The sequence below is a fragment of the Mus caroli genome, unplaced genomic scaffold, assembly GCF_978045245.1.
Source record: "Mus caroli unplaced genomic scaffold, Mus_caroli_1 scaffold_13, whole genome shotgun sequence".
Taxonomy (NCBI): Eukaryota; Metazoa; Chordata; class Mammalia; order Rodentia; family Muridae; genus Mus; species Mus caroli.
In genome coordinates, this window is record NW_028227268.1 from 5,979,180 (window position 1) to 6,005,026 (window position 25,847).

General features: G+C 54.1%; 2 protein-coding genes across 5 annotated transcripts; both read left to right on the forward strand.

The window, feature by feature from the left end:
• The first annotated feature begins 262 nt into the window (after positions 1 to 262).
• Positions 263 to 8,574, forward strand: Wbp2 (WW domain binding protein 2). 3 transcript variants are annotated; one of them, XM_021177499.3, is made up of 8 exons: positions 263 to 411; positions 3,291 to 3,399; positions 4,773 to 4,908; positions 5,836 to 5,928; positions 6,477 to 6,611; positions 6,813 to 6,935; positions 7,372 to 7,448; positions 7,594 to 8,574. In XM_021177499.3, the coding sequence occupies exons 1-8, from the start codon at positions 353 to 355 to the stop codon at positions 7,645 to 7,647; spliced, it is 786 nt and encodes a 261-aa protein (XP_021033158.1). In that variant the 5' UTR covers positions 263 to 352; the 3' UTR covers positions 7,648 to 8,574. The 3 variants fall into 3 exon arrangements, with proteins under 3 accessions (XP_021033158.1, XP_029339910.1, XP_029339911.1); XM_029484050.2 differs by lacking the exon at positions 6,477 to 6,611; XM_029484051.2 differs by lacking the exon at positions 6,477 to 6,611 and having other exon boundaries at positions 6,896 to 6,935.
• A 131-nt stretch (positions 8,575 to 8,705) lies between these two features.
• Positions 8,706 to 25,243, forward strand: Unc13d (unc-13 homolog D). 2 transcript variants are annotated; one of them, XM_029483105.2, is made up of 33 exons: positions 8,706 to 9,251; positions 9,535 to 9,747; positions 10,410 to 10,445; positions 10,652 to 10,759; positions 10,872 to 10,931; positions 11,026 to 11,092; positions 11,319 to 11,499; positions 12,780 to 12,824; positions 12,918 to 12,986; positions 13,113 to 13,182; positions 13,336 to 13,440; positions 13,564 to 13,656; positions 13,733 to 13,836; positions 16,810 to 16,927; positions 16,998 to 17,122; positions 17,257 to 17,347; positions 17,430 to 17,486; positions 17,568 to 17,665; positions 17,747 to 17,798; positions 17,876 to 18,006; positions 18,129 to 18,249; positions 18,566 to 18,709; positions 18,927 to 19,025; positions 19,134 to 19,340; positions 19,486 to 19,554; positions 21,032 to 21,111; positions 22,263 to 22,368; positions 22,440 to 22,511; positions 22,987 to 23,070; positions 23,166 to 23,286; positions 23,465 to 23,588; positions 24,001 to 24,197; positions 25,037 to 25,243. In XM_029483105.2, exons 2-33 carry the CDS (start codon positions 9,634 to 9,636, stop codon positions 25,144 to 25,146), a joined length of 3,258 nt encoding a protein of 1,085 aa, XP_029338965.1. In that variant the 5' UTR covers positions 8,706 to 9,251; positions 9,535 to 9,633; the 3' UTR covers positions 25,147 to 25,243. The 2 variants fall into 2 exon arrangements, with proteins under 2 accessions (XP_029338965.1, XP_021033129.1); XM_021177470.3 differs by lacking the exon at positions 8,706 to 9,251 and having other exon boundaries at positions 9,436 to 9,747.
• Positions 25,244 to 25,847: the final 604 nt, after the last annotated feature.

Below are 25,847 nucleotides of genomic sequence, written 5' to 3' on the forward strand. Positions count from 1 at the left end.
AATGTTTAAGTAGTCTTGTAAATATAATCTCCAGCCTGGCCTATAGTATAAAAAAAAAGACTACAAATTCCAGAATGCACTCGTCACTAAACGCAGGGCGAGGCCGCAGTTGCGGGGCCACTGCCTGCTGGGAATTGTAGTTGGCTGCTTGTTTGTGATGCAGGTGCAACTTGGGGGAGGGAGAGCGGGAGTAAACTCTCCCCACGTGACAGTCCCGATCAGGTGGTTGGTCAGCCTGCGCGCAGGAACTATGATTGGCTGACTGTAATACGAACGACGCCACTAGAGGCGGGCCCAAAGACCAGCGCAAGCGCAGAGCCTTGCGAGTCTCGGGACCCCGGTGGGAGAGACTATGGCGCTCAACAAGAATCACTCAGAGGGCGGCGGAGTGATCGTCAACAACACTGAGAGGTGAAAACACGGCGGAAGGATCCTGGAGACTTGAAGGGCGGGTGTCGGCCACTGTGTGTGGTGGGCGGTGGGATATGGTGGGGAAGGAAATTGATGGAGCGCTGCGGGGGTGGGGGGGAGAAAGGGGTGGTAACGGCCGGAGGCGGGGCTGGAGGGAGTGGGTGGGTCGTGGGGGAGGGCCGGAGTGCTGATCAGCTGGGGCGATGGGTGGGGGTGGGGCCGGAGAATGGTGTCAGGGTTTGTTTGGGAAGCCGAGTGAGGCCCACGGTTGATTTCTTGAACCTCTTCCCAAACGAAGTCTTAAAACATAGTTGCTGTTTATTAGGCGTTCACTACGTCTTTACTACGCTGCGTCAGCTCTACCTTAGGTAATACATAATCTTGTGCCGCAGAAACTATTAGACACATTTTACGGGTAGGGCAAGTGACGCCTAGTGAGGTGAAAATAATTTAGACCATTGTGCTGTGACTAACAGATGGGAATTGAAGGAAGGTAACTTGGCCCCAAAGTCAATAGGCTTAACTACTCCTGTACATTTTTCTCGTATATTCCAGGAACTTCTCAGGTTCCAAAAGAACCTGAGGCCCTAGAGGTGGTGGAACTAAATGTCTGTCAGCTGCTTAACCCGGTGACCCTTATAAAGGCTTGTCTCTTGCCTGGTTCTCTTGAATTCTTAATGGCCTGTGTCAGTTCCCCGAACAGAGGTCTCCCAACTTCAAGATTCTTTTTTTCTCTCCCCTCCCTTGAACTGCTGGGCTTCTCCGTTCCTCTTTTTTCTTGTTCCTTGAAAATCCGACTCTCCTGACTTGCACTATCCGGGCTTGGATTAACTTGAGAGCCAAGAGAGACATGATGGAAGTCAGAGCCCACACCCAGTGTAGACAGGCACCCGTCTTGGGACTTGTCACCTGGGAAGCTGACTCAGAGGAGAAGGTGGCAGTGACACGGCCAGGTTCTGCTGACCTTGTGTGCGTAGGGCTTGGGAAGGGGCTGGCCAGCACATGTGTTTGGTGACCACTTCTTTAATCTGAGCTGCCCCTCTTTTATTGCACCAAGAAAGGATATTTGGGACAGGAGGAGACAGCTGAATGGAACCATACGAACTCAAACCTTTTTATCTTGTAATCTGAGAAACCTTACATTGTTTTCTGGTATACTTTGTCCAGTTCTTTGGCTGAGCCAAGTTCTCTGATGCCATTTAATGACTGTCCCCACTTCTACCAGTCTCTCTGGTTTTTTGAGGTATGGTTTCATTCCTGTAGCCCAGGTTGGCCTTGAATTTGAGGCAGTCTTCCTATCTCAGGCTTTTAAGTGCAAGGAATTCACCAGGGCTATTTAGTTTCATTATTTGGGAGTGATTCCTTTTTGTTTGTTTTTCCAAGACAGTGTTTCTTTGTGTAATAGAGCCCTGGCTGTCCAGGACTCAGTAGGTAGTCCAGGCTGGCCTTGAACTTACAGAGATTCACCTACCTCTGCCTCCTGAGTGCTGGGGTTAAAGGCATGTGCTACCATACTGGGAATTTTTTGTCTCTTAAACTGAGTCTTACCCTATCTACCCTCCTGGGCCTCAGCATCTGGTTCATAGCTCATTGCTACCAGTAGGGTTCTAAGGAATAACTTCAGCCACACTTCTGAAACAAATGTGTCAGCAATAATTAAAATTTAAGTATGACACTCAAACTTTGGAATTTAAACTTGTAAACATTAATCTTTAATTCACAAACCACTGATAGAGATAAGAGCTGTGAACTTACCTGGAGGTGGTGGCGCACGCCTTTGGTCCCAGCATTCAAGAGGCAAGGCAGGCAGATCTCTGTGCGTTCAAGGCCAGTTTGGTCTACAGAGTGAGTTCCAGGACAGCCAGAGCTACACAGAGAAACCCTGTCTCCAAAAGAAAAGTTGTGAACTCTTCCCAGAGAATTGAGTACATACACACACGAAGACACACACACACTTGCGCCCCTATCTCAAGGGCTTTATGTGCAGAAGTTTTCTACCGCTGCAGCTAGAGAAGCTTGGATTAGGGGCTGGAGAGCTGGTTTAGCAGTTAGAAATACTTCCTGTTCCCCCAGAGAACCCAGGTTTAGTTCCCAGCATCCATATGGAACAGCTCACAACCACATGTAACTCCAGCATCAGGGGGTCCAATGCAAATATAGAATCATGTCTTTTACATACATACATACATACATTTATTTATTTATTTATTGATGCTGGGGATGAGCCTGGAGCCATTTACATATTAGGCTTGTATTTATTTGTTTGTTTTGTTTTGAGACCATTTTTCTGTGTAGCTTTGGCTATCCTGGGACTCACTCTATAGACCAGACTGCCCTTGAACTCACAGATCCACGTACCACTGCCTCCTTGGGTGCAGAGATTAAAGTTGGGCCACCACAACCCGGCATAGATTAGCTTTTACAAACACTGACAAAAGAGCTCTGGCTGGGACTGAGTTGGTGGAGTGCCCTCATAGCCAGCACACGCCCAAGGCTCCGCCCTAGCACCTCAGGAGACCAGCAGCTTGGGAGGTGGAAGCAGGAGGGAACTTAGCAAGCTTTGACCAGCCTGAGCTATAAGAAACCCTGCCCCCAAAACACCCCCAGGCAGAACCCCACTCACAGGACTTGAGAGCGCACTAAAGTGTAAACGCAGGGATGTGATGCAGCCGCAGAGGTGAAGGTGGCTGTCTTCCTGATCACGTGGGGCTATAGACATAGAATGGGGGAGATTCATAGACTGGGCTTGTTCCTCTCCATTGGGCTGTGTTGATGGTTTCGTCATAGCTCCCGTGGACACACTCTTCTGAGTGACTCTGTCCCGTCTAGAATAACTGACAGCATGTCATCTGGCCACTGTATTTTTGTTTTCTTCACAGCATCCTAATGTCCTATGATCATGTGGAGCTTACCTTCAACGACATGAAGAATGTGCCAGAGGCCTTCAAAGGGACCAAGAAAGGCACCGTCTACCTTACTCCGTACCGGGTAAGTTGTACAGCAGGACAGTTGGGCTAGAGGCTCTGTGCTTTCAGAGGGTCATGTGCGTGTCTGCTTCAGTCTTGTGACACCAGTGGCCTCTGAACCCTGGGGACTGTTTGCGCCTTGCTCGGCCTGTTTTTCTGTCACATGATCCTCAATTCTAGAAGCATACTGACCCTTTGTGCCGCTCTCCTGACTTGGGCCGTGCAAATTCCACAAAACTCTCTCTGAGGTAGGATGTAGCTGCCGGGATGACTTGCCTAGAGTAGCCCTTGCGACTCCTGTGCACGGCCAGAGTGATGAATGTCGCACACAGAATATGGTAGCAGGGCCGCAACCTCCAGGCTGGGCAGAGAGCCCAGCAGAACCCTGCAGAGTGAGAGGTGCCAGGCTGCAGAGTCTGCCTGGTCTGAGGGAAACCCGTGTGGGCTCTGAGTAATAAAAGCAAGTACATAGGAAAGGGGCCCTGCCTGTGGGAACTTAGGAAAGGAGTGCCACATGTGGTTGTGTCATCTCCCCCTCCCCCGCCCCCAGGGGAGATGTGATGAGCACATGGGCACGTTTTCATGATGACACCTCCCACAACATGCTCACCTCTGGGGGCTGATGTTCACGTCGTGTCGTCTGGTGGTTTGGAAACCCAGGGGTTGACTCACAAAGTAGAAGGAGAGAACTGACCTCTGACCTCCATGTGTGCACTGTGGCATGTGCACACCCACCCACACAAATACAACATCAATAAATGAAATTAAGAAAATAGAAGCCGGGCATGGTGGCGCACACCTTTAATCACAGCACTCAGGAGGCAGAGGCAGGCAGATTTCTGTTCGAGGCCAGCCTGGTCTACAAAGTGAGTTCCAGGACAGCCAGGGCTACACAGAGAAACCCTGTCTCGGAAAAACAAAAAAACAAAAACAAAAAAGAAAAAGAAAATAGGAAACCGAGGGCTTTTCCGGGTATGGGACAGGAAAGTGATGTGGCTGTCAGGCAAAGTGTGACCTACAGGAAGTCACAAGGATGCTGTGTATGGGCACAGGCTGTGCCTCCTGCCCCCAGGAGCCTCCACCTGCTCTGCCCTGCACCTAGCACCTAGCACAGAAGGCTCCTATGTGCACCGAGTCTGGCAGCCTGTGTCTGGAGGCACAGCAGTGTGTCCCCACTCATTCTGCGGCCTGCAGGTTCCTCCTGTGCACACCTGAGTCTGGCTTCTCCTGGGATGTTTGTTTCCAGCACTTGGGAGGAGCCACGTGGCTGCCAGGAGTGGACTATGCTATCTACTCTGTCACTAGGAAGAGACCGAGCACACAGAAAGTGGCAGGTGTGAGTGACTGAGCTGGCTGTGGTTCTGGCTCTGATGGCCTGGTTTTCTCTCTCCACAGGTCATCTTTCTGTCTAAGGGGAAGGACGCCATGCAGTCCTTCATGATGCCCTTTTACCTGATGAAGGACTGTGAGATTAAGCAGCCGGTGTTCGGTGCGAACTTCATTAAGGGAATAGTGAAGGCTGAAGCAGGAGGTGGGTGACAAGCTCAGCCTCTCTGGCTGCCACCTGGAAACGCCCTTTTTACATCCCTTGTCCAAGCCTCACTTCCTAGCTGAGATTATTTTTTTTTAAGGTTTATTTATTTTACGTGAGTACGCTGTAGCTGTCTTCAGACACTCCAGAAGAAGGCACCAGATCTCATTACAGATGGTTGTGAGCTGGGAATTGAACTCAGGACCTCTGGAAGAACAGACAGTGCTCTTAGCCACTGAGCCATCTCTCTAGCCCCCTAGTGTGAATTAACTTCTGATACCCAGGCTAATGGCTAAGCAGCGCTTGGGGACCTTGGTTACCAAGAGCTGGGAAGTGCTGGGTTAAATCAGCCTTTTGCTCAGAAAGTGAGCAACAGAACTAGATGTGCTAATTTTTACTCGGGGAGGACCCAGGTTTTAGGTTTGGGAAGGAGTTGTGTCTTGTTCCTAGGAAAGGTAGGGAAAGGCAGCTGCTCCAGCAGAGGCTGCCAGGGCCTGCTTTGTGGCTGACTCCCAGACTCCAGGGGGTTCTGTGTGAGCCTCCCTCTGGGCTTGAGGGGCCATGTTTTGTCTTGAGGCCCCTTACCAGGAGAGTTCTACACTGGACCTCGATGCCAGTTACCAGGAGATGCCAGCTGCCACGTGCTTTGTGCTTTGTTAGAGACCTCCCCACCTCCCTCTTGCTGCTGGCTGTCCAGGCAACTCTATAGCCTTTGTGCTGGGTGGGTACTTGGCTGGGGGTGGGGAAAGTCCTGCTGAGAGGATAAGACACCCCGCCCCCCAAGCAGGAGCTGGGCCAGTCTACAGCACAGGGCCCACCCTTGCCCACAGGCCTCCTTAGTGTTCATCGGTGGCCAGAAGAGGACAAGCTATCTGTCTGCACTGAACCTGTTTCCCTCTCACTATTGACTGTCCTTGTCCTTCTCAGGTGGCTGGGAAGGCTCCGCCTCCTACAAGCTGACCTTCACAGCAGGGGGCGCCATTGAGTTTGGGCAGAGGATGCTCCAGGTGGCATCTCAAGGTATCCAAGCCCTTAAAAACTAAGGACACATCAGACATGTGGGTTTTTTGTTTGTCCTTTTATTTTGTATCGTTCACACTAGGAGGTAACTCTCTGGGCCAGCTGACAGGACTGGGAAGTTGGGGGAAGAAACCTGTAATTCTCCTCTGAGGGCTTCCCTGCCCAGAGCAGGCAGACAACATTTTAGCAGAAATGTTTGGACTGAAAAACAAACAAAAAACCCAGCTCCTGAACTACCATCCAGTAGCCATTGTCAATCACCCAGTGCTGGACTCAGCATCCCTCCCCTCTTGTTCCTTCCCCTTCCCCCCTCATTCCTCACCCCTTCCCCAACACATCTCTCCCTCCACTTTCCTCACACCTGGCCTTGACCCCACCATGTTGCCTTTTGTCCTTTTTCCCATCCTCCCCTCACCACATGGTGACCTAGGCAGACCCCTTGGGGTGGGCAGTGGAATGGTGGTAGGGCACATCTGTGGGCACAGTCCTGGGACCCATCAGTCCCTGGGGCAGGTGACACTCATGTCTCTCTCCCCTTGTACTTATAGCCTCCAGAGGTGAAGTCCCCAATGGAGCCTATGGGTACCCTTACATGCCCAGCGGGGCCTATGTCTTTCCCCCGCCAGTCGCCAATGGAATGTACCCCTGCCCTCCTGGCTATCCCTATCCACCACCCCCACCCGGTGAGTGTGTCCTCTGCTGCCCAGACTCAGACCCCACCCACCCACCCACCCACTAGCCACACCTTCAGGCTGCAGCGGGGAAACACACCTAACAGACCTGGAGAGTTTAGAGGGCATCCCAAGACTAGTTAGGGCATCCCAGGTGTAGCCCTATGAAACCAAGGGGCTGCTCACTGTCTCTGTCGCTCTCTTCCCAAGCAGAGTTCTATCCAGGACCTCCCATGATGGATGGGGCCATGGGCTATGTACAGCCCCCACCACCACCCTATCCTGGGCCCATGGAGCCTCCGGTCAGTGGCCCCAGTGCCCCCGCTACTCCTGCAGGTGAGGCCTCTCAGCTGCCAGCAGTCCTTCAGGACCAGCCCTCTCCTCCCCAAGGGCTTGCAGAGAACTCCCAACAATGGCTGGAGACTACTGACGGTCAAATGATGAAGGGCCTCTGGGTCACAGACCACCCAAAGGCACCAGCACAGTGGTAGCCTGGTGGTAAAGAGCTATATCCAAGGGCTGGGTGTGGTTCAGTGTGCACTTGCTTGAGTGGGCTGGGCCTGGGCTCTATCCCAGGTGCCACAGAACACTAATCCAAAGGTACGGTGAGATGAGGACTCTGTGGCTTCTTGGCTTGTGGTGACCTTTTTGGAGTCAGAAGATCACCTCTGTAACTCAGTGTTCTCGCCTACAAATGGGCCTAGGAGCTTGGGTGAGGGCGGAGGAGGGGCTCACCGCTTGCTGCTGTCTCCCCATGTGTTTGCTTTAACAGCCGAGGCCAAGGCTGCAGAAGCCGCTGCCAGCGCCTATTACAACCCAGGCAACCCACACAATGTCTACATGCCCGCGGTGAGTTGGCAGGGGACCGCCTTCATGCCCGTGGTGAGTTGGCGGGGACCGCCTTCTCAGTCACGCAGCCTGGGAGCTGGCGTTGGGAGCCAGCACAGCTAGTCCTGTGATGTCTCATGTGAACTTTGTTTTTTTTTTTCTCTAGAGCCAGCCTCCGCCACCACCCTACTACCCCCCAGAAGACAAGAAGACCCAGTAGACCCTGCCCACTTCCCGCCTCTTACCGAGAGACCCCTTCCTGGGCCTCCCGTGGGGCTGCATCTGGGATTCCAGGAGGCCAGGGAGGGCCCTGTTCTTCCCCAGGCCTGAGTATAAAGTTAGCAGGAGCTAGCCCTGATAGAAAGGTGGAACTCCTGGCCTCTGAGAGGCACGTCCCAGCTTCTCGCCCTAGCTCAGCTCACAGCGCTCTTCTTCCCAGCTTCCCTTTCACCATCTCTGGAGCTTGCAGGAGCACGGGGTGACCCTTGTTCCTCATGATAGTAGCCCCACACATACAGAGGGACTCTCTGGCCACTCCTCACTGCTGCCCAGCCCCTTCAGCCTGGTGACCATTGTTCTTCATCTCTTGGGCTCCTAAGACCAGCCATGCGTCTCCCCAACAGGCCCTGCCAAGCCGTGTTCACATTCCTTACCCCTGGTGTGCGCCTGGCTCTGGAAGGCCACTGTCCCAGCAGACTGTCAATCCACAGTCACACTTACCCGGCCACCTTGTTCTTTGTGGGAGCTTCCAGGGATTTTGCTGGGCGCTTCCAGTGGCTGGCATCAGAGGCAAAGCCACCGTGTTACAGAGGAAGCCCCTCTGCCCCTATGCTACTGTTTCTGGGAATTATTCACCTCCTCTCCTCTCCCCTTTACAGGGGGCTGCTCTGCAGGAGGGATAGAGAATGCATGTCTGTCCCGCCAGGCCCTTTGATCTGGGACTGAGGCCCTCCAACTATGTGACCTCTAACCTGCAGTCCGCCCCTCTGTAAGCTTCACGCCCCCTGGATGCACTAAGAATTGCTCTTGTTCCTTCCTGGTCCAGACACAAAATGAGGAGATGGTTATTTAAAGAGAATTCCTATTTATTTGACACAAAATGTCCAGTTAATATATTAATGTGAAATAAACCCTGTTTGCACCTTGATTTGTTTGCTACAACTGTGAAATAGTAAAAAACGAAGTGACTGGACCTTCTCTGACTCTTGTGTGGCGACCAGGGTGAGGTCTTCCGGAGGAGGGGCTGCTGGGGGCGGGGCTAGAAGGCCGGTTTCCGTCTCAGTGCGAGTGGTTGGTTCTCAGCCTTCCTACAGAGCCCCCACGCTCCTGCACCTGCCTGGGATGGTGTCTGTGCCACCCACTGCCAGCCCAGCGGGAGCCAGGACGAGGCTTGTGTCCCATCTGCTCCTCCCGCTCCCCTCCTGAGCATAGGCGTGCCAGGACTTCTACGAGGGAGAGTCGCTGGGCTGGCTACCACAGTGTGTGCCTTCATGCCACCTTACCCAGGAAAGAAGACGGTGGATTATAGCAAAGTCCTTAAGCCGGACCTGCACCCCACTCACAGTGAGCCAGAGAGCTGTGGGAGATCCCAGATCAAAATGCTCCCACGCACAGAGACTGCTCCGAGGCCTCATCGCCTCTCCCTTCTCCCCATCTCTGGCTAACACAAAGTAGTTCTGTCCCTTGCCTGGAATGTCACCTGTGGGGTGGAGCAGGCTGAGCAATTGGCTGAGGAACGCCTCTTGCCTCTAGCCTCTCTGGAGCCACCGCCCTGAGCCTGCCCCACCCTGCCCCAGATCTGGGGCCCATTCGGAAAACCTTAGGGTGAGAACACCACAGGTCTCCGGTGGGCGAGTGGGTTCCCCGGCCCAGGCATAGTTGAAGCAGGCAACGGCCTTAGCCTGGCCTTATCCGTTGCCAGGAGCTCTGGACTCTCCCCAGAGCCTCTGTGGGACGGTGGGTGGGGCTTGCCTGCCCACTGCGCCCACTTTCTCCTGGCTGAGGAAGATCTGGCGGGGATGAAGGCTGAAGGGTGTTGCTGGGAGCCTGGAGAAGGCCCCACCAAGGCAGTGACACCCTGACCCTTCCATTCCTCCACCCTCCCCAGCAGAGTGTAGCCCGGGGCCCTTTGCATCACCCTGCGGCTTCCTTGTTTCCACCCGGCCGCAGCCAGGGGGTGGCAGAGTGAAGGGCAGAGCCAACCACCATGGCGACACACCTCTCCCACCCCCAGCGGCGTCCACTCTTGCGCCAGGCCATCAAGATAAGGCGCCGCAGGGTCAGAGACCTGCAGGATCCACCACCCCAAGCCACCCGGGAGGTAGGAGTGACTGCAGGAAGGGGCAAGAGCCAGCCCGGGGGTGCTCAGTAGTAGTGGGGCTTCGATGTGGGAGGCAGGCCCCCACCCGCTTGCCCTCTATGGCCCTGGGCGTACTCGTGGGTGGGCAGAGGGGTCCACCAAGTTTCCGCAGAGCCATGGTGGGTTTCTCCAGTCCCTTCTTTTTGGTGGGCTTGTACCCCAGGCCCACCCCGTTCCTATAGCTTTGAAGGTTCCAGCCCCACGAAACAGTTATCTCCAATGACAGTGGGCTACCTGGGGGCCCCCTCTGAGCTAGCAAAGACATGCCTGCCATCTCCCCCAACTCACCCACTTCTGCTGCTAGGCCTCACTTCCGCTGCTGGGGTGAGGAGCTGGTGGCCTTCTGATAAGCACTGCTGTTTCCTCTGGGGAAGGAGAGGGGGGCAGGTGCTAAACAGCCCACAGCTGGGCCCCTGAACGCTCATGGACCTCAGGCATGGCGGGCCAGGGCATGGGCAAGATGGGCCAGGGGTCGGCCCTTCAGGGAGCCTTATGTTGGAAAAGGTGAGGGACATGGTGGGCCCAGAGGCCGAGGTGCTGGGGTTCCACTGTCTTAGGCATGGCCCTTCCTGCCTGGCTGGAGAGGCCTCCAGGGACGCCGTGTCTTTCTGCCTTGCTCCTAGGTCCACGTTCAGTCCCACCATTTCTCCCCAGAGGAGGTAAGAGGAGGTGCTGGGAGAGTGTGGGGGATGATGGAGGAGGCCCCTCAGCCCCCCAGAGTCTGAGGATGCAGCAGCCTGGTAGAGATCACGCTGTGTTTCAACCTTCCCTGGACATCTGTCGCTTTGTCCCTTTTCCTGGGCTGGAGGTGTGGGTCTTGGGGAGGGCTTCTGGGTGATGATGAGGTGACCCTGCTGTGTCTCAGCGGGACCTGCTGTATGAGGAAGCCCTCTATACTGTCCTGCACCGCCTGGGTCAGCCAGAGCCCAACCATGTGAAGGAGGACTCAGAACTGCTGAGCTATCTGCAGAAGGTAAACCCAGCCTCCACCCGCACCCATCCTCCTAGGATGAGCCAAGGCTCGGCCCTCCCTCCCCACCACCTTGTGTCCCCTCCCCAGCCTCCCACACCTCTGCCCCCTTCAGGCTTTCCAGGTGCAGCCTGAGGAGCACCAGCAGATGCTGCGGCGAGTCAGGGAGCTCGAGGTAAACTGGTCCCGGGCACGCTGGGCGAGGAAGGGGCGCGGGAAGAAACCTGGTCGCCTCAGGAACTCAGGCAGCCCCCCTCCTATCCCTACAGAAGCCAGTATTTTGCCTGAAGGCCACAGTGAAACAGGCCAAGGGTATTCTGGGCAAAGATGTCAGCGGTGAGTGCGATTGAGGTCGAGGCATCCCCGTAAACCTCTCCCCATCATAGTCTGGCCTTGAGCTCTTCCAAAGATTCCCCCAGCTGCTAGCCTCTTGCATGTAGACGCTGAGTCTCCAGGGACCTTATCCAGATGTCTCGGGAGGAGGCTGGGCCCCAGTGGAGCTGATGGGAATTCAAGGGGAGCTGGCTGGCACCCTGGAGTCTTGTCTCTCACACCTTCCTAGGGTTCAGCGACCCCTACTGCCTGCTGGGCATCGAGCAGAAGGTTGGTGTAGCAGAGGGCAGCCCTGTGTCCCGACGTCGGCAGAAGGCAGTGGTGAAACACACCATCCCTGAAGAGGAGACCCATCGCACCCAAGTCAAGAGCCAGACACTTAATCCCGTCTGGGACGAGACCTTTATCTTGTATGTGGTCCTGTTCCAGCCACCCTCTATTTCCTGTTCCCATCTCTCTCTGGCACCTCAGGGTATAAGGTTTTTCTAGATAAGAGGATCAGAGATCTTCCTGGATCAAGAGACACAGTTTAGCCCTTGGTTCTCAGGAGGAGCCAGACGGAGGTTCATCCCCATAGGACAGACCCATGATGTAAATGCCAGTCATACATCTGCATGATATAGTGCCTCATACCTGTTTTTTTTTTGTTGTTTGTTTGTTTTTTTCGAGACAGGGTTTCTCTGTGTAGCCCTGGCTGTCCTGGCACTCACTTTGTAGACCAGGCTGGCCTCGAACTCAGAAATCCGCCTGCCTCTGCCTCCCGAGTGCTGGGATTAAAGGCGTGCGCCACCACACCCGGCTCATACCTGTAACCCTAGCTCAAGAGGGTAAGGCAGAAAGATGGCAAGTTCAAGGCTAACCGAGGCTATGTGGCAAGACCCTGCCACATAAATACTAAGTCTGCTATATAGTAGTAAGCAGGGGGAGTCAGCTGCTCTGCGTGAGCAGTGGCCAGGGGACACTGCAGCCCTTCCTTGAAAAAGGTACAGTGGTGTTGAGGAAGGAGGAACCATGCTGGCTGAATTTTTTATCCCAGCACTTGGGAGGGAGAAGTAGGTAGATCTTTGTGAGTTTGAGGCCAGCCTTGTCTACATAGTGAGTCCCCGACTAGCCAAGGCTACGTAATAAGATACTGGACCCACAATAAAAAAAAAAATCATGGGCTGGTGAGATGGCTCAGTGGGTAAGAGCACCCGACTGCTCTTCTGAAGGTCCAGAGTTCAAATCCCAGCAACCACATGGTGGCTCACAACCATCCGTAAAGAGATCTGGCGCCCTCTTCTGGAGTGTCTGAAGACAGCTATAGTGTACTTACATATAATAAATAAATAAATCTTTAAAAAAAAAAAAATCAAAAGGGAGGAAAAAGCCTGGCGCTAGGGGCATACACTCAGGAGGCAGGGACAGGCAGACACTGAGCTCGAGAGGCCAGCCTGGTCTACAGAGTGAGTTCCACGACAACCAGGGCTACACAAAAACAAACAAAACAAAAGGGAGGGAGGAAGTAGGCAGGAAGGGCCTACAACTTCATAGTGGCTGATATTGGGGATGGCGTTTCCAGAGGGCAGGCTCACAGGGGGGCAGGCTTGGGGCTTATGGCCAACCCTTGTGGCCTGCTCTGACAAGGATGTGCAGCGGGTGTTCTACCCTGCTAAGGTTCTTAAGCATACATGTTCTTTTTTCCCTAAAGGGAGTTTGAGGACATAGCCAATGCAAGCTTTCACCTGGACATGTGGTGAGTGGCAGACCCTGACCCTGGGGAGGAGGGACAAAACTGATGAGGTCACAGGCCCCTTCTCTGCCCCTTGCTCAAACCTCTGGCCTGCAGGGACCTGGACACTGTGGAGTCTGTCAGGCAGAAGCTCGGGGAGCTCACGGACCTGCACGGGCTCCGGAGGTGGGTGCGGCAGACTCAGAGAAGAAGGACCCCCTCCCGCCCTTCCACATGCACCCTGGTTTCTGGAAGGCAGGCTCTGCCCTTGGGTACCCAGGTGGCTGAACCCTCACCAGTCTTTTAAAACAGGATCTTTAAAGAAGCTCGGAAGGATAAAGGCCAGGACGACTTTCTGGGGAATGTGGTTCTGAGGTTGCAGGTGAGGACCAAGGAGAGGCAAAGGCAGAGCTGGAGGCCTCTGAGGGACTCCAGGTCTGACCCAACCCAAGCTGGGGGCTGCCCAGCTGCTTCTCTGCCTTCGCCTCATCTCTGTACACCTCAATGCTCAGCACCGCGTGTCTTGCTTGTTTAGGACCTGCGCTGCCGAGAGGACCAGTGGTTCCCGCTAGAGCCCTGCACAGAGACCTACCCAGACCGCGGCCAGTGCCACCTTCAGTTCCAGTTCATTCACAAGAGGGTAGGTCCAGGGCCTGGGTTAGTGGCGCCATCATCTTTGATTGATAAGCCTTCCTGGGTTGGGGAGAACTGGCTATACCTGGCATGGGGCCCTCCACTGAAAACCCTGCCGACTTCCTTACAGAGAGCCACGGCGGCCAGCCGCTCTCAGCCCAGCTACACTGTACACTTTCACCTACTGCAGCAGCTGGTGTCCCATGAAGTCACACAGCACCAGGTACAGCTGTCTGCCAGAGCTGGGTACCACCAGGGCCACCTGTCAGGTCCCAAAATGCATCTGCTATTTCCCTTAGGCCGGCAGTACCTCCTGGGACGCGTCACTGAGTCCCCAGGCTGTCACCATCCTCTTTCTCCACGCCACTCAGAAGGACCTGTCGGACTTCCACCAGTCCATGGCGTGAGTATACCAGCCCTGCTCAGAGCCCCCGAGGGTCTGCCCTGCCCGCCCACCTACAGGGTGGCAGCTTAAAGCACAACTCTCAAGAGTGTGCTCTGAGGTCCAAACTGTGTTAAGTGTGGAGTCAGTTAACAAACTTTCAAATCTGGAGATTTTGTACACAACTCATCCTAGCTATCCTAGAATTTTGTGTCCAACAGAGAAGAGCGCTGTGTTCTCCTTTTTTGAGCACAACCCCACCCCCAGGTCACTCACTGACCTTGCCTGTCTCTTTCAAGTCCTGTCTCTGCTGCAGCTCCGTTTTCCAATGCCATAGGCTCACAGCAGCAAATAGCTGATACCCATTCATAAGTTGATATTAAAATGGCTTGGTGGTACATGTCAATAATCAATCCCAGCATTAAAAAGGCCGAGGCAGGAGAATTACAAGTGCGAGCCCCTCTTGGGCTACACAGTGAATCCATCTCGAAGGACAAAACTCTAAAAGTGACGAGTCTGTCAAGGGCCATCATGTTCTCTGGACTATGTCAGCTTCTGGGAATGCCAAGAAGGGCCACTCAGGAATGACTGGCATGCCACCCTCAAGGGAAAAGCAGTCATAGCTGGGCAGGAAGAGAAAGAGCAGAATGCCACCCAGGGCTGGAGAAACTTGGAGAGAGAAGAGGGTGACTGTGTGTCTTCTGGACTCAGGCACATGGATGTTCCTGAGGCAAGTAAGATGTCACACAGTAGCCAGGCAGTGGTGGTGCATGCCTTTAATCCCAGCTCTTGGGAGGCAGAGACAGGCAGGTGGATTTCTGAGTTTGAGGCCAGCCTGGTCTACAGAGTGAGTTCAGGACAGCCAGGGCTACACAGAGAAACCCTGTCTCAAAAAAACAAAATTAAATAAATAAATAAAGTCACACAATAAGGGGCCAGCTTCCCTCTCAGGATCTAGGCATTGAATGCAAGTAGTGGCTGTTCCAGGAGAGACCGCCACCTGCCACTGGTCGATCCCTGCTTTCGCCCTAACTTCATCTAGCCAATCACCCATCAGGTCTCCCCTTACGTGTCTAAGGGAACTTCCAGCTGAGGATTGACTGCCGTGTGCGCAAGTCACCCTGAAGTTTTACCCAGGCATGGTAGCTCACTTCTTTTTTTTTTTTTTTTTTTTTTTTTTTGGTTTTTCGAGACAGGGTTTCTCTGTGTAGCCCTGGCTGTCCTGGCACTCACTTTGTAGACCAGGCTGGCCTCGAACTCAGAAATCCGCCTGCCTCTGCCTCCCGAGTGCTGGGATTAAAGGCGTGCGCCACCACGCCCGGCGGTAGCTCACTTCTGTAGTCTTAGCACTTGGGAGGTGGAGGCGGGAGGATCAGGGAGTTCAAGGCCATGCTGAGCTATCTAGTGAGTTAGAGTGATATCCACTTAGTAAAGGGCTTGTTCTGCAGACGTTAAGATCTGAGTTCAGTCCTCAGCACTCCAGCAGGCTGTGGCTTGGCATACCTGAAATCCCAGCCCTGGGGCTGGGCTGGGATGGTGGTGGCAGAGACAGGAGTCTAGGGGAACTGGGGAACCTGAGGACTGATTGATGAAGACCTTTGACCTCTGGCCCTCACACATACCTACACATCTACATGCACACCTTCTTATACATCTGTGGTACATTCACAAACATCCTAATTTTTTTTCTTAAGAATTCATTTATTTATGCCTATGCATATGTGTCTGTGTGATCATGTAACACCTGTGTGCAGATTCATCACCAGCCAGAAGAGGGCGCTGGATCCTCTGTAGCCTTAGCTGCAGATGGTTAGAAGCCTCTCAACGCAGACCCTGGGAACCAAACTCAGGTCCTCTGGGAGAGCAGCCAGTGCTCTTAACTGTTGGGCCATCTCTCCAGCCCCAGTTGGTCCAAGCACTTTTACCCACTGAGTCATCTTACTAGCTCCGGAAATGATGAAGGGTTTTTTTTTTTTTTTTTTTTGGGTTTTGGTTTTGGTTTTGTTGATGTTTGAGACAAGGTCTCTTTATGTAGCCCTGGCTGGTCTAAAACATGCTGTGAGGACCAGGCTGACTTCCAACACAAAGAAATCCACCTGCCTATGCCCCCCAAGTGGGAGAATTAACGGTGTGCTTCACCCTGTCCAATTCTGAAGGCGTATCCATTCAAAGCACAATTCAAGAATCAGTAAGCCAGGGGGCTGGAGAGATGGCTCAGTGGGTAAGAGCACTGACTGCTCTTCCAAAGGCCCTGAGTTCAAATCCCAGCAACCACGTGGTGGCTCACAACCATCTGTAATGGGATCGGATGCCCTCTTCTGATGTGTGTCTGAAGACAGTTACAGTGTACTCACATGTAATAATAAAAATAATTTTTTTTTTCGAGACAGGGTTTCTCTGTGTAGCCCTGGCTGTCCTGGAACTCACTCTGTAGACCAGGCTGGCCTCGAACTCAGAAATTTGCTTGCCTCTGCCTCCCAAGTGCTGGGACTAAAGGCGAGTGCCATCACGCCTGTCAAATAAACTTAAAAAAAAAAATCAGTAAGGCGGGTGTGGTGGTGCATATCTTTAATCCCAGCATCTAGAAAGCAGAGGTAGGCAGATCTCTGTGAGTTCAAAGCCAGCCTGGTATACAAAGTGAATTCCAGGACAGCCAGGGATATATAGAGACACCCTGTCTTAAAAAATAACAAACAGCCGGGCGTGGTGGCGCACGCCTTTAATCCCAGCACTCGGGAGGCAGAGGCAGGCGGATTTCTGAGTTCGAGGCCAGCCTGGTCTACAAAGTGAGTTCCAGGACGGCCAGGGCTACACAGAGAAACCCTGTCTCGAAAAACCAAAAAAAAAAAAAAAAAAAAAAAAAAAAACAAACAAACAAAAACAGTCAGGCGACTTGAAAAGCATCTGCAGAAATGGAGACCCCGTGAGTCTCCCTGGCCTCCAGGCTGGTCGAGTAGGTCACACCCACTGAGATGTGACGTCCTGTCTCTGCAGGCAGTGGTTGGCCTACAGCCGCCTCTACCAGAGCCTGGAGTTCCCCAGCAGCTGCCTCCTGCACCCCATCACCAGCATAGAGTACCAGTGGATCCAGGGCCGACTCAAAGCAGAACAGGTGACTGGTGTGAGTCGCATAGGCGGGGCTCTGGAGAGACGTGACCTGTAACATCTTCCTGGCTTTGCAGCGGGAGGAGCTGGCCACCTCCTTCACATCCCTGTTGGCCTATGGCCTCTCCCTCATCCGGAAGTTCCGCTCCGTCTTTCCCCTGTCTGTCTCTGACTCCCCATCCAGGCTGCAGTCCCTCCTCAGGTCAGTGGTGGCCTGCGGGGTGGGGGATGGGTTGGGGAGGTCAGGGATGGGTGGCACTTGCAGGGAGGGGTCAAGAAGGCCAGTTGGGTAGCAGTAGGGTCACAGACATCTGGATGGTGCCCTCTGTGTTCCAGAGTCTTGGTCCAGATGTGCAAAATGAAGGCCTTTGGAGAACTGTGCCCAGACAGTGCTCCACTGTCCCAGCTGGTTTCTGAAGCTCTGCGGGTAGGCATCTCCTCAAGGGTTGGGGTAGAAGCATGTACCTTAGCTTGGTCACCCCTCCTTCTTCCTGCCTGTCTTCCAACAGATGGGCACAGTTGAGTGGTTTCACCTGATGCAGCAACACCATCAGCCCATGGTACAGGTAGATTCTGAAACAGGGGCTGGAGATGGGTAGGTAGTGGCTGCCCCTGGAACCCTGCTCAAATGCCTGCATCCTTCTCAGGGCGTCCTGGAGGCTGGCAAGGCCTTGCTAAATTTGGTACAGGATGTCATGGGTGATCTGTACCAGTGTCGTCGCACATGGAACAAGATTTTCCACAAGTGAGCATTTATGGGCCTGGAGCTGATGGGCCTGTGGGACCCTGGTGGGTACCACTGTCACACACGCTGCCTTTCCTCCAGTGTCCTCAAGATAGACCTGTTCTCCATGGCCTTCCTGGAGCTGCAGTGGCTGGTGAGACCCTTTGCCATCTCTAGGTCGCACCCCTCCAGCCAGCTCTACAGCCTTGCCTAACAAGCCTTTCCTCATAGGTGGCCAAGAGGGTACAGGACCACACGGTGGCAGCTGGCAACCTTGTTTCTCCGGATATTGGAGAGAGTCTGTTTAAGCTGTATGTCAGCCTGAAGGAGCTCTACCAGCTGGGCCCTGTCCCCTCAGACAGGTGGGCAACAAGTGACTTGAAGGTGGGCTTCAGGCACGCATGTGGGAGGAGAGTTAACTGACAGGGGCTGAGGCCCGAGGCTAGCCCGTGCTTTCCACAGGCTAAGCCTCTGTTCTCCCTAGCCGTGAAGTCCTGGCCCTGGATGGCTTCCACCGCTGGTTTCAGCCATCCATCCCTTCCTGGCTGCAGAAGACTTACAGTGTCGCTCTGGAGCGGGTGCAGCGTGCCGTACAGATGGACACGGTATAGGCGGGGCCCTGGGTTTGGGAGAGTGTGGTTGAGTTCCCTGCTGGGACCTCCTGGCTGGTGGAAGCCTGTAATGTCTCCGAACATCTCATGTGGGCATTGGTCAGGTCAGCTGGGCCTCCTGATAGCTTAGGGCTCAGTCGACAGAGCTTCCCCAAACCTAGGGGGTCCTACAGGTTGGAGGGACGGTGGGCTGAGCCTTGCTCTGTCCTCCTTGGAGCCTCCTCCACTCAGCTCTGTGCTTGCTAGCGGTAGTGCAGATCTTGGCCTGCCTGTTCTGGGTCTTCTGTTCTAAGTGTTTCCCTGTCCCCAGCTGGTACCCCTGGGTGAACTGACCAAGCACAGCACTTCTGCCGTGGATCTGTCTACCTGCTTTGCTCAAATTAGCCACACTGCCCGGCAGCTGGACTGGCCAGACCCAGAGGAGGCCTTCATGATCACTGTCAAGTTCGTGGAGGTATAGCATCCCTCCCTCCCTTCCTTCAGGAGGGCCTTCCTTCAGCCCTACCTGCTTCCTCCCAGACTCCCAAACTACTAGCCACTACCAGCCCCCTGCATAACTTATGTTCTAAGTTTCAAGTTTCTAAGACTCCTCTATTTACCCATTCTGAAAGCCCCACCTATCGATCCATCCACTGTGTCCGTCCCCCCCCCCCGCCCCCTTCCCCGACCAGGACACGTGCCGGCTGGCCCTGGTCTACTGTAGCCTTATAAAGGCTCGGGCCCGAGAGCTGTCTGCAGTTCAGAAGGACCAGAGCCAGGCAGCTGACATGGTAAGACCCAGAGCTGGGGTTGAGGGGCTGGCCAGGGATCTGTTTGTCTTGGTGCCTGCTGTTCATGAAGCTGGCATCTCTCTCTCTGTGCTTATGACTTGTCCCCAGCTGTGTGTGGTGGTCAATAACATGGAGCAACTACGGTTGATCATCGACAAGCTACCCACTCAGCTGGCATGGGAGGCATTGGAGCAGCGGGTCGGGGCCGTGTTGGAGCAGGGGCAGCTGCAGAACACGTTACATGCTCAGCTGCAGGGCGCCTTGGCGGGGCTGGGCCATGAGATCCGTACTGGTGTCCGTACCCTGGCAGAGCAGGTACTGTCTGATTCCCCAGGGACTGTTCCTCAGTAGGACCTGAGCTGATGTCTATCCCAAGACCCTAAATCTAAACTCAAGCCTTACACCAACTCTCTGGGTTCCCCGGGCTCGCTCCATCTCTCTTCTCTGCCTTGTGTTCCAGTTGGAGGTGGGCATTGCCACACACATCCAGAAACTCATCGGCGTCAAGGAGTCCGTTCTGCCTGAGGATGTGAGTAACCGTCCTGTCTGCTGATCCTCGCCTCCAGGCCATCTCTCTGCACCTGGGGTTATGACAGGAGTCTGGGTTGAAGGCTCTGAGACTGTCAGAGATCAGTCCCTCAACCTTGAGCCACGTGTGATGTCTCCACCGGCTTCGGCAGCAACCTCGTTCATGGCCTGGGCTCTCCTATCACTGATGCGTGGTGTAGGATTACCTGGGGGAAGCCCAGCTGGGTTGTGCAGCCCAGCAGGTCCAGGAACCTGCCCTTCACAGTGCCTATTATCTCTGCCGCCTTGCTAAGATTCAAGCCCCGCTGACCCCAACTCCTCACGTGTAAAGGGGAGAGTGTGTCACTGTGCTCTTGATTGCTTGGGGGAAAGCTGTGTATTAACTCAACAAATACTGAGTCAATGCATTTTAGTTCCAAATACTGACTTAAGCATTGGTAGTAAGACAGTGTGACCAAAACTCCTGTTTTCCTAGGGCTTCTGCTCTGAGGAAATAAAAGATAGCTTAGTGCAGTGATACGGCTGACCACAGGCATGGTTATAACTGTAACTCTAACTATGGACACACATGCAGTCTTGTGCATGCTTATATCGTGTGCTGGATAATAAGTGCTAAAGAGAAAAGAAGGAAGGAGGGGCTGGGCTGGGCGATGCCAGTGGTCAGGGAAAGCCTCCCTCTGAGTATGACAGGTAAGTCACAGGCCACAGGAAGCAGGGAAAGGACCTGTACAGATGTCTGCCTGCTGGAGGAGCATGGCAGGCAGAGAGGAGGGATCAGAAGAGGTCCAGAGGAGGCACGTGTGGAGCAGCAGAGGATGGTGAAGTCAGAGCACACAGACAGAGGAACAACCAGGATAGGAAGACAGGAGGCAGGGGGCAACCAAGTGCTGGGATCAAAGGCGTGCGCCACCACACCAAGCTCCAACATCTTCTTTAGTGGCTTCAAGATGTTCAAGTTTTATCAGTGTCCCAGCCTCTCCTGAGGAGTGAATGGGCCACTTGAGGAGCTGAGGGCAGGACTGTGTTGGTCCAGAGCCTCACCTGTCTCCATGTGAAATCTGAGCCGTGACTGGGAGCTAGGATCTCCCTCCTAGAGTTCTGCTCATCAACCGAACACACAAAAGCTAGCTTTTTCCCTTACCCAGGGGAAGGGGACAAGCGTGGAACAGTGGGTGGGGTCAGGACTAAAATAGACCTGAGTCTTTTTTTTTTTTTTTTTGGTTTTTTGAGACAGGGTTTCTCTGTGTATAGCCCTTGCTGTCCTGGAGCTCACTTTGTAGACCAGGCTGGCCTCGAACTCAGAAATCCGCCTGCCTCTGCCTCCCGAGTGCTGGGATTAAAGGCATGCGCCACCACGCCCGGCTTAGACCTGAGTCTTATGTTCTCTCTCTCTCTCTCTCTCTCTCTCTCTCTCTCTCTCTCTCTCTCTCTCTCTCTCTCTCTCTCTCTCTCTCTCTCTCTCTCTCTCTCTCTCTCAGGCCATTCTGCCCCTGATGAAATTCTTGGAGGTGAAGCTTTGCTACATGAACACCAACCTGGTCCAGGAGAACTTCAGCAGGTACTCAGCAGCCCCTGATCTGCCCTCGGCCGCCATGTCTCCAAGGCCTCAGCTCACGCGTCAGTGGCATGTTGGGATTCCCTTTGGTGACTTCCTTGGAGGATGTAACCAGCTTCGGGGACGGGGAGCTCACTGCTTCCCTTAAAGATCCTTTTTCCTTCTGCCCAGCTCTGAGCACGGCAAGCCTTTCCCTGTATCCCTCCAGGCCTGGGCTCATCATGAGGGCCCCTGACTGCATCTCCTTCCTCTTCATGATCCAGCATCTAGTGTGGCCTACAGTCCAGGGTGGGGGTGGGAATGGGGCTTAGGGGAGATCTCAATATCTTTTTCTTTTTTTTTTTTTTTGAGGGGGGGTTTGAGACAGGGTTTCTCTGTGTAGCCCAGGCTGTCCTGGAACTCTGTAGACCAGGCTGGCCTCGAACTCAGAAATCCGCCTGCCTCTGCCTCCCAAGTGCTGGGATCAAAGGCTTGCGCCACCACGCCCGGCTCCAACATCTTCTTTAGTGGCTTCAAGATGTTCAAGTTTTATCAGTGTCCCAGCCTCTCCTGAGGAGTGAATGGGCCACTTGAGGAGCTGAGGAGCAGGACTGTGTTGGTCCAGAGCCTTACCTGTCTCCACGTGAAATCTGAGCCTTGACTGGCGGCCAGGATCTCCCTCCTAGAGTTCTGCTCATCTACTGACAGACAGCAGGGCTCCTGGAGGCTTGGACTCCTTCGGTTTTTATGCCATTTATTGAACATTTTTTGTGTGGTTGGTTCTGTTCTGGTCCCCCCCCCACACACACACACACACAAGCAAGAATTAACTTTCCTGGGGCACAATGACCACTTATACTGCTCTAGCTTTCCTCCCTGCTCTTTGGCGGTTTGCCCTGGTCCTACTGAAGAACATTCTCCACTGATGTTAAGAGACACCTTGGATGGGATTTTGACTTTTGACTCCCTTGGCCTGCCCCCTTTACACTCTAGGCGTAACCTTTCCTTTGTACACCACCTGCCAGCTCTAGCTCAGCCTCACGGTGGAAGGAACAGGTGGACGGGGAGGGAGGGTGAGCCTGGGTTCCCGAGGCCTCTCCTTTCTGAAGGAACATCTTTGCTTCCTCCCGTCGTTCGGTCGGTCCTGTGTCTGGCATCCGTTGGCCTCCCGCCAGCCTTCTGACTCTGTTGTGGACCCACACGCTTACTGTGCTGGTGGAGGTGGCTTCTTCCCAGCGTAGCTCGTCCCTGGCTTCTGGCAGGCTGAAGGTCGCCCTTCAGGTAATTGGACCAACTGTGAGAATAAGAACCCTATGCTGTGTGCCTGGAGTCATCTCTCCTCTCTTCCCCAGAACCTGGAGGTCTGCTTCCACGCTGAGGGCTGTGGCCTGCCACCAGAGGCCCTGCACACAGACACCTTCCAGGTAAGAACAGGTTTCCAGAGCAGTGCCGGGAACAAACCTTGTTCACTGGAATGAACAAAACAGGGCCTTGTTAGGGTCTCTTGATGAACCCTTAGTTTGGAGGTCAAGGCAGGGGGCCTACTTTGTGTATTCATCTGTATCCAGGACCAGCTATGTAATTCACGAAACCAAGTCCAATGTGAAAAGTTGGGCCTCTTATCCAACATTATTACAGATTTTGTGACTGTGGCAAAAATAAATAAATAAATAAATAAATAATCCAAATGTGGTGTCCTTCAAAGCTCAGGGTCGCTGAATGCCTGCCTGCATTAGAGAGATTAGATATCCAATGCAGACCATCTGGTGCTTCTGCCTCGGGGTCTCCCTGTGTGCCCCCTCTCTGATTCCATGGCCCCAGCACTTCCTATGGCGAAGCCACAGCTTACGCTCTCTGGGTGCCTAGCTGCAGCATAGGCATGACGATATGCCATTCCAGGCTCTGCAGAATGACCTGGAGCTGCAGGCGGCCTCCAGCCGGGAGCTCATCCAGAAGTACTTCTGTAGCCGAATCCAGCAGCAGGTGAGAAGCCCCTGCTGTCCTGGATCCACTAAAGGTCACAGTGGGTCCTGTCCCGACTCCCTCCCAGCTGATCCCTATGCACGATCCCGTGCCAGGCTGAAACCACTTCTGAGAGGCTGGGCGCAGTCACCGTCAAGGCATCCTACCGTGCCTCTGAGCAGAAACTTCACGTGGAACTGCTCAGTGCCTCTAGCCTGCTGCCCTTGGACTCCAATGGTAAGTGGAGGCTGCCCAGGGCCTCTCCCCACTGGGACCCCTGGAGGTTCAGCGGGAGCTTTGAGCACATCTCTTCCAGTTTTCAGAAGAGAGCCATGGTACTGCTTAGGGAGGCGGGAGGGGGAACATGGTGATGGCTGGGATTCAGTCAGCAACCCTCCCCTGGACCACTTGCTAGGTTCCAGTGACCCCTTTGTTCAGCTGACACTGGAACCCAGACATGAATTCCCTGAACTGGCCCCCCGGGAGACCCAGAAGCACAAGAAGGAACTTCACCCACTCTTTGATGAGACCTTTGAATTGTGAGTGAGACCCTACCTTTCTCCCAGTCTCTCCTCCTTTCCCTCCCTGGTTACCCTGTGCTCTGAGCAGCCTGTGAGATGGGTTTTAAGGGTCTTTGGGGATGAGGGTTTGCTTCCCTGGGTGGAAGGGGTGGATTCCCATACGTTGACTTCAGAGGCATCCAGGGAAGGATGCTGTATCCAAGATACTTGGGTACCTGATCTTTGTTGAAAATGGGCCTGGGGGCCACAAGGCCCCTTGTTGTAAAATCCAGCTGGCGGTCAGAGTGGGTGTTCTACTGTGTGGTAGAGATTCATATGACTGCCACATGCCTGCTCTCAGCAAGGGGATGCTCTGCATGGTGGAGAGATGGAAGGTTGATGGCAGATTTGGGTAAGGCAGTCGACTAAACCGAGTCTGACTTCCTGCCAGCCTGGTGCCTGCTGAGCCTTGCCAAAAAGCCTGGGCATGCCTCCTGCTCACTGTGCTGGACCACGACAGACTGGGAGCAGATGACCTGGAAGGAGAGGCCTTCTTACCGCTCTGCAGGGTACCTGGACTGACGGACTGTGCAGAGCCGGGCGAAGCACCTCAAATGCGTCTGCCTCTCACATACCCTGCCCCCAATGGTAGGCCTGAGTCCCGGGGATGGGCTCTCTGGCAGGGTGTCTGTCCAGAGAGATGGCTTCTTGGGAGAAGGGAGCCAGCAGAACAGGCACCATGGCCCATGTGGCTGAGTATTTCGGCAAAGCTCTCGTCTAATGGAGAGTCCTGTGAAATTTAAGTTCTGGCAGTGTCATGTGACTTCTCCTGGTGGAGAAGGAAACCTATTAGTTTCCCTGTGACAAGGGGCCAGGATCTTTGTGCTGGGCACACACCCTGTAGTGCCGAGTATGGTGACAGAAAGGCTCCCATGCCTGTCTGCATCATGAGCCCCTCAAAGTACCTGAGAGCTGGGTGTGATGGCGCAGCCCTGTAGGCCCAGCATTCAGGCAGGTGGATCTGTCAGCCTGAGGCCAAACAGAGCTCCCTAGTGAGGACCTTTCTCAGTCAGACAAGAACTACAGTAGGTACCTCCAGTTCTCATAACTCTCAGAGGTGTCCTCTCAGCTGGACTGATGAGCTGTGCAGAGCCGGGCAAAGCACCTCAAATGCGCCTGCCCCTCACATACCCTGTACCCAATGGTAGGCCTGAACCCCAGGCTAGGGGTCTCTGACTGGGTGTCCAGAGAGATGGCTTTTACAGGTGAGTAGGCTGAGACGTGAGGTTGGCTACCTAGCCGTATGTCCTCATAGAAAAAGGCAGTGGCGTCCCCACCCAGTAGCCACGTTTCCAAGCCTTGTTTGCCAAGGCAAATCTTGTCAACTTTGCTGGTCCATAGCCACCAGTTCCTTCAGGGTTGGCACAAGAATGGGACAGTATTATTTCTGAACCCAGAGTTGAACCCTCAAACCTTTCTCTCCACAGGGGACCCAATTCTGCGGCTGCTGGAGAGCCGGAAGGGGGATCGCGAGGCCCAAGCCTTTGTAAAGCTGAGGAGGCAGAGAGCCAAGCAGGCCTCCCAACATGCCCCGTGACAGGGCGGTGGCTGCTGAAGCAAAGCCAGAGTCCTGAACGTCTGGGGTCTTTCTTGTCACACGGAAGCCCTTCATCCTGTGTAACACAGGGAGAACCAGCATGGGGGGGGGGGGGAGGGCTCAGAGGTCTTGACAGAACAGCCCTTGGTGATGACCATGACCAGGTTTTATCCTTTTTTGTGCCCTGGCTGTGCTCTCTGCCATGTTGTAGCACAGAGGAACATCTCCTGTCTCTGTTCCCCGCACCCCCGTCCCCCCAGAAACGCCGCTTTGGTAAGATAGCATAGTGTCTAGGGCCATCTGCCTTCTGGAACTTCTAGCTACTGGGGTGGGGCCAGACCACTGGGATCAGAGCTGTGGGCACAACTTCAGGGAGAGAGGACTGTCAAAGGCATCCTGGTGCAGGAGGGGGGTGGCCATCACTGAGGGAGGTGGGAAGAAGAGACTGGCTCTGAGGTGAGAGCTGGCAGGAAGCAGGGTTGGCACAGATGGACAGCCGCAGAAAGGAGTTTGGCTGTCTACAGAATAGCCTTCCTCCCTCAGATAGCACCTGCCACCTAGAAATGTTCTCAGAGAAAATAAAAATAAAACATTATCCACTGCCCTCAGAAAAATCTATAGTTGGCTTACAGTGGGCTCAGGAAGATCTGTCAGGCCCTCTATGCCTCCTCAGAATGCATTGCAGCGCTCTACCGGTCCCC